The sequence below is a fragment of the Ixodes scapularis genome, unplaced genomic scaffold, assembly GCF_016920785.2.
Source record: "Ixodes scapularis isolate PalLabHiFi unplaced genomic scaffold, ASM1692078v2 PGA_scaffold1__304_contigs__length_218370807, whole genome shotgun sequence".
NCBI lineage: Eukaryota > Metazoa > Arthropoda > Arachnida > Ixodida > Ixodidae > Ixodes > Ixodes scapularis.
In genome coordinates this window covers 112,888,058-112,901,019 of record NW_024609846.1, presented here as the reverse complement: position 1 = coordinate 112,901,019, position 12,962 = coordinate 112,888,058, and the positions used below count along the sequence as shown (strand labels likewise).

Genomic DNA, 12,962 nt, shown 5'->3' with positions numbered 1-12,962 from the left:
TAATCTTGTATCGTCGACCCATTCGCTGTCCGATTCCATTCCATAAATAAGAAAATACAAGAGCTATCTCGAAATATAAATATCATCAAATGATTAAATGAAAGTCCTAAATATCGAAAAGACCTAAATAAAATACAAGATTTCAACGCGCAACGTAAAAGAACACGGAAACGAGGCTCCGGTAGTGGCCTGTGCAGCACACAACGCGGAGCAACGGCGAGGAACTGAAGGTCGGCTATGGCGGCCCGGAAAGCGCGCGAAGGGCGCGCCGACTGGTGGCAGCTCGAGTAACTGACTCGCTGAAAGCGTCTATAGAGGAGGCTATGGTAAAGCTCATGCCCTACTCACGAACGCAGAGGATCAGCTCGCCAGAGCTTCTTGTTTACGAAATGCTGGGCTTGTTGTATTTTGTGTGTGTGTTGCTTTCAGAGTCTGCATGCGCATTCGTTCCGTCTTGTGCTAGTGTTTCTCGGAACAAACGGTCTCCCCTCGAGTGCTCCCGAAATTTATGACCCAGAGGGGACATTCCACCGAGCCACCCGCGAACGCGAACGGGCGACCACGGACCCCTGTGTAAACAGCGCCAGCTGCGCCTCGGAGGGGCGGCTTCTGGTCACTCGACACCGTGTACCCTCTTTCCCCTTCTCGCACGTCTTTCTTCCCGTTAGTTGTTCTGAAATAAACAGTTCTTCTTGAGAGTTGAAAAGGTTCGCTTCGTGTCTGTCTCTCTGGAACAGCGGCTGGCTGATTCCGAACCACCGTGTAATGAAGTTAGCCGGCATTTAGTAACATCTCTTTACTAACACAACATTATTGGTGCCGAAACCCGGGAAGAGAAAGTGCCAGAGAAGATGGATACATCGAAAGCAGCCCTCACCGACCGTGCAAAGCGAAAGCAGACCGTGGTGCGAGCGGCGACGACCAAGCTTATCAACGATGTCGCAGCCATGGCGGATCCAACAACTGTCGGTGAGCTCCAAACCAAATTTGACCTTCTCGTATTGAAAGAGGACACTCTCAAGGAACTCGATAGCGAAATTGAGCAAGGAATTGATGACGAGGCGTTGGAAGAGGAGATTACATGCAGCGAAAGCTACAAGGAGAGGATCAGCGTAGCAAAGACTAAACTGAAAGGCATGCTCCTAGATCAGGCCCGTCCAAGTAACAGAGCCTTATCAAGTTCACTAACCAACGCGGACACCAGAACGAGGGTGACAGTCGAAGAGACCAACCCAGCAGTGAAGCTCCCCAAATTGGAGATATCAAAATTTGGAGGTGAACTACGGGAATGGCAGGGATTCTGGAGTCAGTTCGATTCAACTATCAACGCCAACTTGACACTGTCGGAGGTCGACAAATTCAAGTACCTGAACAGCTACCTCACGGGAAAGGCAGCCGTGGCTGTGGCAGGGCTTGACCTGACAGCGGAAAACTACAAAGTAGCCCTCGAGCTTCTCACCCGTAGATTCGGACAAAAGGATCTTATAATTGAAGATAACATGGCGAGGTTAATGGCTGTCCGACCTATTTATGACTCTAGAAACGTGAGCGGACTCAGAGCATTATTTGACCAAATTGAAACTGGGGTCCGCAGCCTCGAGGCCCTCGGCATCAACGACAGCACGTATGGAGTGCTGCTCCTTACTGTGCTGCGTAAAGCCATACCAGCCGACATGGGACTTGAGTACAGCCGGAAGATAACCGCGCAATCACCAAACCAAAAGAACGGTCTGCGGGATTTCTTGGATTTCCTGAAATGCGAAGTAGAAAGCCGCGAAAGAATGCAACCAGTAGACGCAAAGAAAGACCGGCAAACCGGCGAGCCTGCACAAGATGCAAAGAGAGACGGAAAGAGAGATTACAGGGCAAGACCTATCGCATCCGCAGCAGCCCTGAATGCCGTGACTGGCGGGGGCGACAGAAGATGCGTGTTTTGCGCCTCTAGTGGTCACGACTCGGACGGGTGCGCTGCGCAGATGTCAGTCTCAGAGAAAAGGGAAATTCTGAAACGCGAAAACAGATGCTTCCGCTGCGCAAAATATGGCCACAGATCTCGTGACTGCAGAACGTCAAAATGGCTAAAATGTGGACGATGCGCGGGGAGTCACTTGACGAGCATGTGTGACCCCGACCTGATGAGCACCCGCGGTTCCACGAGAGCGGACTCGGCAGTGACGGGTGTAAAAGAGATCCCCGGACAACAGGTGTTGCAGTCTTCTCTCGGAGTGAGAGACCGTAGCTTTAGAGGAGAGAAGACGCAGGTGCTCCTTCAGACCGCACAGGCATGGGCAGAGGGCCTGCAGAGGCGCACTCTCGTCAGACTCCTTCTCGACGGTGGCAGCCAGCGTACGTTCATCCAACGTGGCGTCTCCGAGAAGTTGCAGTTGAAGGTGCTGGGAGAGGAGGAGCTCCGGATCTTCACCTTCGGTGACAACACAGCAGCGAAGCACACGAAGTGTCGACGGGTGGAGTTCTGGTTGAGAAGCCAGTACGACAGACAGGAGGTCCGCGTGGAGGCTCTGGAGGTTCCCTGCATCTGCGCGGATATCATGACAGCTCCATCGGAATCTTCAGTGGCCCACATGATGAACGAGGGAATGAACATCGCCGACGCTTCGAGAGGGGCCCACACTGAGGATGGAATTAGCCTCTTGATTGGAGCCGACTACTACTGGGCCATCGTCACGGGATCCGTTAAGCGTCTGAGCCCTACATTGATGGCAGTAGACACGACCTTCGGATGGACCCTGCAAGGCCAGGCGGGAACAACCAGATCAACGGCGATATGTTCCTCAGCGGCAAACGTGATGAGGGTGATCGTGACAAACGAAACAGACAAAGATATATCCGCTCAGCTCCGGTCGTTCTGGGAACTCGAGCACCTCGGCATCAAAGACACCCAAGCCACGACATGCCAACAAGACGCCGTACTTCAGCACCACAAAGAAACCACCAAGTACGAAGACGGTCGCTATCAAGTGGCGCTCCCGTGGAAGCCAGCGGCCGAGAAGCTAACAGACAACTTAGAATCGGCGACGAGGCGTCTCCGATCGCAGACCAACCGTCTCCAAAAGAACGAGCAGTTGATAAAAGAATACGATGCCTGCATCCGAGATTACGTAGCGAAGGGCTACGCCGAACCAGTCGAGGAAAGCAACCCGCCAAAGGGTCCGGTTTACTACATGCCCCACCAAGCAGTCGTACGGCACGAAAGTCAGACTACTAAGATGAGAGTGGTATTCGACGCATCGTCCAGCCTGGCAGGTCGGCTCTCGCTAAACGACGTTCTAGAGAGCGGACCCAATTTGAACCCAGAATTGATCGACCTGCTGCTTAGGTTCCGTACTCACAACATCGCCGCGGTCGCCGACATTGAAAAGGCGTTTCTTCAGGTGTCACTGACGAAAGAGGACCGAGATGCCGTGCGCTTTCTTTGGTATGAGAAAATTCCGAAGAACGGAGAAGAATGTCCCTCAATCGTAGCGTACAGGATGACGCGCATACCATTCGGCGTCACGTCCAGCCCATTTTTATTGGCCGCGACATTGCAATACCACCTGGAGAGCGTACAGGAGCAGTACCCGACGACGGCGGCGATCCTGAGAAACAACCTATACGTGGATGACCTGGTCACCGGAGCAGATAGCCTGCAAGAGGTGAGAGTGCTCTGCGAAGAAGCGACTGAACTGCTGGATCAGGCTGGGATGAAGCTCCACAAGTGGATGTCAAGCAGCCTCGAGCTGGCAGAGACACTGCGGGGAGACGGGACCAAACGAGTCTACGCCGACCTCGGGCGCACGACAGCTGGAAAGGTCCTAGGAGTCGGTTGGAATCCGGAAACAGATAGCTTCGAGTACCGGATAGACTCTCTGATCGATTTCATCTCCTCAAGAACTGACAGCAAGAGGTTCGTGCTTCAGGTGTCGGCAAGGATCTTTGACCCCTTTGGATTTCTCGCGCCCATCACAACAAGTGTTAAGATCATGTTTCAAAGGCTGTGGGAGCTCGGGGTCGACTGGGACGACCCCTTACCTGAGGCCCTGACAGCCGAATGGGACAACTGGTGCAAAGAACTTCCCACAGTCGGAAAATTGTCCGTCCCAAGGACGATCATGAAAAACTTCAGAAGCAACAAGACCAACAAGACGCTGCATGTCTTCTGCGATGCAAGCCCCAAGGCATACGGCGCCGTTGCGTACGTCACCACAAAGACTGCAGCACGAGAGGTGCACGTGACTTTGATTATGGCCAAGGCAAGAGTGGCACCCCTTAAGCGCCTCTCCCTACCGAGACTGGAGTTAATGGGAGCCCTGATTGGGGCGCGGTTGAAGTGCTACCTCACAAAGACGTTGCGGCTGGAGGACATACCCGCCTGCCTCTGGACGGACTCAACGGTGGCGCTGCATTGGATCAAGGGGTCGGCAGACAAATGGAAGCCGTTTGTGGCAAATCGAGTGGAGGAGGTGCAGCGGCTGACCGACCCACAGGACTGGAATCACTGCCCTGGAGCCGAGAATCCAGCGGATCTTCTAACCCGAGGCGTTCTACCCTCAAAACTGGTAGAGAGCGCGCTCTGGTGGAACGGACCCAAGTGGCTGCAAAATCCGGAGTCGGAGTGGCCTACCATGAACGAGCAAATGCCCAGGGCCACTGAATATCAAGAGGAAAAAAAACTACTGGCTGTAATGATGGTGGCAGCACCTTCCACGACACCTCTCCTGCAACTGGAAGAACATAGCCGGTTAATCAAAGTGCTACGATTGACTGCTTGGATCCGGCGCTTTGTGCACAACTGCAAAAACAGGGAGGCAAGAAGGGAAGGCCAGTTAACAGCCGAGGAGTTGACAGACGCTGAAAGATACTGGTTGGCCTGCACACAGAAGGAGGCGTATGGAGACGATATCACAGCACTGCGCGCCGGAAAAGAACTGAAAGAAAACTCCGCCGTTTCACGTTTCGGGCCGTACCTCGATGACGACGGTCTGCTTAGGGTGGGAGGAAGACTGCAATTCAGTGACAACAATGACGAGACGAAGCATCCTATTATTCTGCCCTCCGACCATGCGTTCACCGCCCTTCTCATATCAAGGGAACACATTCGACTGTTGCACGCAGGAGTCCGAGACACGCTGGCACAGCTGAGAGAGGTGTACTGGATTGTTAAAGGACGACAAGCCGTGAAGAAAACGGTTCACCGGTGCTTGGTTTGCCGCAAACAAAGTTGCAGGCCCGCATCGGAACCTATGGCTCCTCTGCCAGCAGACAGGGTGAAAAGGAGTGAGCCGTTCGCTATCACAGGCGTGGACTTCGCGGGACCCCTGTTCAGCAGAGAAGTCAACGGCTCAAAGAAGACTTACGTAGCCCTGTTCACCTGCGCCGCCACCCGTGCTGTTCATCTTGAATTGGTGAGCGACCTCTCCGCTGCTGCGTTCCTGTTAGCATTTAAGCGGTTCGTTGCACGCAGAGGAATCAGCGCCGTGGTGTACTCCGATAATGCGCTGACATTCAAGCGAGCGGAGAAGGATCTCAAGGAGATGTTCCGCGCTATGAAATCGCCCGAGGTGCAGTCGTATTTCGCGAACCATGGCATTCGTTGGAAATACATCGTCGAAAGAGCAGCGTGGTGGGGAGGATTTTGGGAGCGTCTCGTACGATCAGTGAAGGTGTGCTTGCGCAAAGTGCTGAGTCGCAGCAGTTTGACCTTCGAGGAACTCTCCACCGTCCTCGCCGAGATAGAGGCCGTGCTCAACTCGCGGCCATTGACTGTCCTGTACCCCGAGGCAGGTGAGCCAGAGCCACTATCACCTGCTCACTTCCTCGTGGGGCGAAAGCTCACGTGTCTTCCGCCGCATCGCCTATCAGCAGAGACCCCTACAGGTGCAGCGAGTCGGACCAGGCTGGTGCGGCGTTGGAGGTACCGCAGCGCCATCGTGGAGGGGTTCTGGCGAAGGTGGCGCCGTGAATATTTGTTGGAGCTGAGATCGGCACACCTCGTCAGACCCACCCCCTCAAGCGGCCTCAACGTGGGTGACATGTGCCTGCTGAACGAGGACAGTCTCCCGCGACACATGTGGAAGACCTGCCGTGTTAAAGAGACATTCAGTGGGAGAGATGGCAGGGTGCGGTCCTGCAGACTTGTGCTACCCGGGGGAGGCGAACTCAGGCGTCCGATTCAGTTGTTATACCCCCTAGAAGTTGGTAACGATGAGCTACCGCAATAGCTCATCCGGGGGAGATTGTTGTATTTTGTGTGTGTGTTGCTTTCAGAGTCTGCATGCGCATTCGTTCCGTCTTGTGCTAGTGTTTCTCGGAACAAACGGTCTCCCCTCGAGTGCTCCCGAAATTTATGACCCAGAGGGGACATTCCACCGAGCCACCCGCGAACGCGAACGGGCGACCACGGACCCCTGTGTAAACAGCGCCAGCTGCGCCTCGGAGGGGCGGCTTCTGGTCACTCGACACCGTGTACCCTCTTTCCCCTTCTCGCACGTCTTTCTTCCCGTTAGTTGTTCTGAAATAAACAGTTCTTCTTGAGAGTTGAAAAGGTTCGCTTCGTGTCTGTCTCTCTGGAACAGCGGCTGGCTGATTCCGAACCACCGTGTAATGAAGTTAGCCGGCATTTAGTAACATCTCTTTACTAACACAACAGGGCTGTGAAGATCGCACCGCTCAGCATGCGATTTTCACAGCTCGGCTCGAACCTGTTCGTCGATTCTGAAAGCGAGCAAAGCACGCGCCGTACGCAGAAGCGCTGAAAATGGAACCTCGGTCAAAAGCTATTTTCTGCCTACAACTGTGACTCGTGCATAATCTCACACTTCTGATTACAAGTTCGCATCTAAAATCGAGCAAAAACTAACAGCAAACGCCGAAAAAGCCAATACATGATGGCAAGGCGTGAGTTGCGTGAGAGACTTCGTCTGCACACAAATGGCGCACTTGCAAACGCTGAAAACCCGAGTGTACTATCAACACACAACATTACCAAATAAGGCGTTCACAGAATACACTTGAATGGTCGGAATGGCGTTGATACAATCGGAACCACTCGAAAATCAGAGCCATTTTTTTTTACTATATTGCAAGTACCCCGCGCCGGCCATTGACCCCTGCCGTTAGTGGAGGGCGCCGGGCGAACAAAATCTAGCTCGCCCAGATCGGCGGCGAATAGCCCGAGGCCCGAGCCCACCCCCGGGGCCCGACCTGCTTGCACAGCTGCGTGCATGCAACTCGCTTGTTCGGGAAAACTTCTGCGCCGTCTATGAGGTAAAGGCTACAAATAAATTGCGGGTGCGATTTATTAAGACGTAATCGGTATATGTCCCATTATGAGAAAAGGTGTCGGCGTTTCGCCCAAAAGAGGGCCATAAAAATACGTAATTAAGCACGCGCCGCTCAAGGTCAAAGAGGAAGCACCAGAGGAATAAAACACACACAAAAAAAAAAACACAGCAATGCATGCACGTGCTTCGTCATAAAAGCATTGTGGCCGGCGGAGGCGTCTTGTCTGCGAACTGGGGAAGGGTGATGTTACCGCCAGAGTTCAGTGTGCAAAAAACGAAAAAAAAAAAAAAAAAAGACGTAGCGCGCTGCTTGTAGGATTGCGCCGCGTGTAGGAATGCTTTCGCATTCCTACACGTAAGCAGTCTTAAGTGTATTCGTCGTGTTTTTTTTTGTAGCCTTTAGGATGAAGTCCTTAATTTGTAGTCACAATGCAGCCCTTTATTTTCATTACTTCATTGCGTCTTTTGCTGTCTACGAGCCGTCTGCATTGGCGATTATAACAAGTTCTACTACCCTAAGAAAACTTCTGAGGCATCTGAGTAGAGGAGAGTCAAGGTAACGCTCACTGTTGCACTCTGTACTTAGTCAGGTCACCTAAAGTTCGGGATACCACCAGCCCTTCCGGAACTAGAATGCAAAACTCTTTAGCGTATGACTTCAATGCTCAGTGAGTGTAATCTTGAAGTAGTCGGAAAAATAGTTGATTTACAATGACAAGCTCGATGGAAGGTTACCCGAATTCAAGCGTCACTCCGATTGACGAACTGCTCGACGTCAGCGATGAGGCCAATAACGCCAAACTGCTGCTGGGGGCGGCCCGCCCGTTACTTATGGGTTACTCTAACATTCTGGAATATGCCCAGATAACACAAAATAAATGTATGTCCTATTATTGTCTGGGCTCGATGTCATTCCACAGTGCTGATAGTTTCCAGTACTCAGTGTAGGAGAATATACAGGTAGAAAACGCGCTACAACCTAAGCTCAGAAAACCATTCATAAAGAGCAATGACAATATATACTATCTGCAAACCTCAGTACCCAACTCAGGCTTACTTTGGTACTAATGTTTGCCAGGGCTGCCGAATTAAATGCTATCGCATTGAAAATACACACGAAAGACCCATACTCGAGTAAGGACGTACGCTCATAGGCGAGTATAGAGAGATATGCAACAGAGTAAAGAATTGAATTGGTTGGAACTCTATCTCGCCAGCTGGTAAAGGCAAGAAAAAAGAAAGAAAAAAAGAAACATTAACTGTAGTATATTCGCATACAAGTTTGCAATTGCCTGGCCTCGAGGTTCTTGCTTAACTTAGATCCCAACCTTATTTCTCCTTTCAGACGGAACAGAACGAAACGAAGAATGTTTAGTAGCGTAGCTAGTCACAAGCCAACGAAAGAGCTGTTTCAGAAACAGAGGAACAGTTCTCGTACACCAAAACCATTACTTGGATTGTAATTTATTTACAGTAATTTGAATTACTGCAATCAAATTCACTTTCTGGGGTACAATAATATAATAATAATAATAATAATAATAATAATAATAATAATAATAATAATAATATATTTATTTCACACAAATTGGAATTCAAGTACTAGATACGGGCATATCAAAGCCTGCAGAGAGCTTGTATGATGACGCCCATAAAAAAATTCAAAAAACGATTATCATGATTCCACAATGTAAGACAGAAAGTCGAACTATAAAACACAAAAAAAGCATGAAGAAGAAAAAAAAAACGCATCAAGAAAAAGCGAAAAGCGCTAAAAGAAAAAAAAAGCACGGAAGAAGAAGAAAAAAACACTTAAAAAAAACACGAAAAGTGTTAAGCGATAACGAAGTAAAAGGGGAGAAAAAATAAACAAAAGGCAAAACCAAGTTAAAATTAACTTAGCTAATTACAGTTCAAGCTCGAAGCATGCAGACAGAGCAAAGAGATGCTTGATGAAATCGAAGTTGGTGCACTTGAGTTCTTTCTTCAGTTGTTTCAGTGATGTAATGTCAATGAATGTGTCAGGGAGGGCGTTGAACAAACACGGAACGTAGTAATCCCGAGTGCATTTACCGTACCTGGTCAAACAAACTGGCACTACAAAACGAGGAACGTGACGAAGTATTCGGGGAGACTGAAATGGTGTTTTAAACTCTTTTTTCCAAAAGCTACGGAGCACTACCGTTTGTATAAAAAGAGAACGCAAATTAGGCAATTGAAGATTTCGAAGAATATCACTGTTGCTGGAAAAATTCGAATTATATGCAACGCTTGTCAGGATTCCTTTCAATAAAGAATTAACTTTGTACTGCCAACGACCCGAACAGTTGCCAAACACCGTAACACCGTATCGAAGGATACTGTAAGCAAGAGCATGGACGATTATTATTCTGATACCGACTGGCATAAAGAATTTAGTATTATAAAGCATACAAGACACAATCCGTAATTTGCTACAAATATATGACATATGTGTGTTCCAAGACATATCAAAATCGAAATGTACACCCAAGTATTTTACCTGATCGACAGACTGGATTGAAACACAATTGCATTGAGCACAACTGGAAGGGTGAAGCAAAAACTGTACTTGAGCCTGGCGTCTTTTAAGAGGGTTGTGAAAACACATCAGCTTTGTTTTAGAGCGGTTTATGTCTAGGAGATTATCGCCGAACCAATTCATTATATGAGAGGCATTTATTTCGAGTGTGCGGAGTGAGTCAGAGAAATTCATATGACGTGACACAAGGAGAGTGTCATCGGCATATTGGTAAATTTTACACCCGTTGATAACCTGGGCCATGTCGTTCACAAAAATATTGAAAAGTAGAGGAGAAAGAACAGAACCCCGAGGCACTCCCGCCAGTAATAAAAGCGGAGAACTCTTAAAGTTTCCAATTAGGACAAGACCTTTTAGATAGAAAGTTTTCCAGTAAAGAATAAAACGGGCCACGAAAACCACGGCGATATAATTTTGCTAGAAGCAACTGATGACTGACAGTATCGAAAGCCTTGGACACATCAAGAAAAAGAGCACAACTTATTACTTTCGAATGTTGAATATATGTAATCAGAAAAATCATCAAGGGCCGGTTGCGTTCCTTTCCCAGTAATGAATCCGTACTGAGTAGATGAAAATATTTCGTTCTTATCTAAAAAACTGTTCATCGTCAGAAAGAGGTGTTTCTCCAGAATTTGTCCTAAAATAGGTAGAATCGAAATGGGGTGATAATTTGCAACATTGGATCGTTCTCCTCCTTTGAAAAGGGGCCACACAATAGCAGCCTTGAGCTCATCAGGTATGCTGCCAGACGTAATGAAGCCGTTCAGCATAGTGAGCAGAACGTTCTTAATATATGTGAAATTTCTCTGAAGATCATACGCTCGAATACCATCAATACCGGGAGATTTTCTGGCTTTGAAACTAAATAAAAGGGAGTGCAGATCCTTCTCGTTCAAGCAAGGAAGGAAAGCTGACGCCAAATATTCATTCTTTAGTGTGCATGAGTTCACAGCAGACGTTCTTTGCACGCCAGAGTATTTAGCAAAGAAGTCGTTAAAGTCGTCTGCTACTTCTGAGGTAAGTGACCCGAAATTTCGTTCGAGGGTTCGGTCAATAGAATTTCCAGAACCAGTTCCTCGGAATTGATTTATCAGTGACCATGTTTTTGCTGAACGAAATCTGAATTTTTCGAATTGTGATTTAATAAACTGTCTCTTTGCAGAACGAATGACAGCGTTTACTTTATTTCTTAACTGCTTGAATTCATTTTGTAAATCTTTGTTGTTTGGAGATCGGCGACATCGACTCCAGAGGACCTCTTTCTCTTTAATAATCTAGCCATTGATGATGAGGTCGCCGCTTTTTCAAAGTAACAGTTCTACTGGCAGCGGCAGTAAGCGAACGAAAAACTTGAACAAAACTTGAGTATGAGTCAGCGTTATTAACTGTACCTAAACAGGCTTGCCAGCCATGAGAGGAAACTGACTTGTCAAAAACAACATTGTCAATAATTTGGGCTTGTCTTGAACTTTCGCATTTAGAGTTTGACGCCATTGTGTGTGTTAGTTGACACCCCACGAAGTAGTGATCTGCTAATTTTTCCTGAATTACAGCAGATTCCACAGAGACACCTGGTGCTCGTATTAAAATATGGTCAGTGCAGGAAGTGACTAACTTTGTCCCTAAAATTTCTTCTCGGGTTGGAGCATCAACAACGCATTCTAAGCCAAAGTTCGACAAAATGTTAAGATACTCGCATACGATGGAATTGGCTGCGTTCATTGTGTCTATATTAAAGTCGCCCACCAAAGAAAGCTGCTGTATAGAAGGTAATGTGGAGAGAGTTGCCTGCAGCTCATTCAAAAACATTCGAACATTTTCTGAAGGAGGCCTGTAGAAACATAACAGAGCAAGTGAGAAGGTGGAGTTGTCAAGTTTGATAGAAACATTTTCGACGTGATAAAAATCTAGATTGAGGGGAGAAACTTGCCACATTTGATGTACAAAAACCGCTATGCCTCCGCCACTACGGTTTGATCGCGTGAAACAAAAGTAGTTGTAGTCTTTGAGAGTGGATTGATAAAGCATAGAGTCCGAGACATTAATTTCCGTAAGTTTAAATGCATTGACATGAAGCATAATATTTTGTACCATTATAAGAAAATGATTCCAATATTTTCGAAGGCTCCGGATATTAACATGCAAACATGTAAAAGTCGCACCTTTTGGTTTACCTAGCAATGTTTGAAAGACGAAAAATTATTATATTGGGAAAAGGTGGCTCTCATAGCTTAAACGATTTTTGCAATATCTCCTACGGAGTTGATCCGTAGGAGAGGCGAGCCTTCACTCTTTCTTGCATAGATGTTTGCATGTTTTACCCAGATATACTTGTAATTACTTTCTTTTCCCTTGTTCCTCGCCATCCAGAAAAGCTCACGGTTGGAACGAGTGAGATTGTCATTAAAGAATAGCTTGGGCTGACTGCCGACGTTGATAAGCTCTCTTAGTCGTCCACGGCATCTCATCCATTGCTTCTTGAGGGCAACGAACGCAAACCTGACCAGTATCAATGGAGCAGTGTTTGGTTTGTCTGCTTTCTTCGGAGGTAGACGGTGGACAGACAGAACATCCGATGGCGTAAACCGTGACAGGCCGATGTCAGAGGCTAAGTCACAAAGAACCATGTTCAGGTTTTCTTTTGGCGTGGAAAGCATGCCCTGAATTTCCATGTTAGGCAGGCGATGTTGTTGCTCGGCGTCATGCAGTTCTGCTTGAAGCAGGTAAATAGCGTTTGCCTGCTCCTCTACTGTGTTTTGGAGTGACTGTACTTCCGCCCCAAGGTCCTTGGTTACTTTTTTTTGCTCAGTGATTTCAGTGAGAGCCGAGTCGTACTGAGCACTCAGGAAGACAACGGAATCCTGTACCTCTTGGACGGTTGTCTGCAGCAACTCAACGGTGGGTTTTAAGGCCAACAAGGCATCGACCTCCGCCGGAAGTGTGAGAAGCGAATCAACGCTCTGTTTTAACGACAGCAGCACGTCTAGCTTTTCGTTGACGGATGTTAGCTGGGCGGAGAAAGGGTGAGGTTCATCCTGAGATGTAGCCTCCACGTTTCCAGCGCCCGTGCGGTTGTCCCTGCTGCGACAGGTCTTGCAGCGCCACTTTTCTCGTTT

General features: G+C 48.3%; 1 protein-coding gene across 1 annotated transcript; it reads left to right on the top strand.

Annotated features, from left to right (window-relative positions):
• The first annotated feature begins 1,136 nt into the window (after positions 1 to 1,136).
• Positions 1,137 to 12,755, top strand: LOC121835798. Its single transcript, XM_042290294.1, has 3 exons — positions 1,137 to 3,417; positions 3,643 to 5,204; positions 12,630 to 12,755. The coding sequence occupies exons 1-3, from the start codon at positions 1,137 to 1,139 to the stop codon at positions 12,753 to 12,755; spliced, it is 3,969 nt and encodes a 1,322-aa protein (XP_042146228.1).
• The last annotated feature ends 207 nt before the right edge of the window (positions 12,756 to 12,962 follow it).

Excerpts from the sequence above, each read along its gene's own strand:
- LOC121835798 (XM_042290294.1), top strand. The coding sequence starts at position 1,137 with ATGCTCCTAGATCAGGCCCGTCCAAGTAACAGAGCCTTATCAAGTTCA. Across the intron at positions 3,418-3,642 it reads ACTGACGAAAGAGGACCGAG|ATAGCCTGCAAGAGGTGAGA; the intron begins ATGCCGTGCGCT and ends TCACCGGAGCAG. Across the intron at positions 5,205-12,629 it reads AAACGGTTCACCGGTGCTTG|GTCCTTGGTTACTTTTTTTT; the intron begins GTTTGCCGCAAA and ends TTCCGCCCCAAG.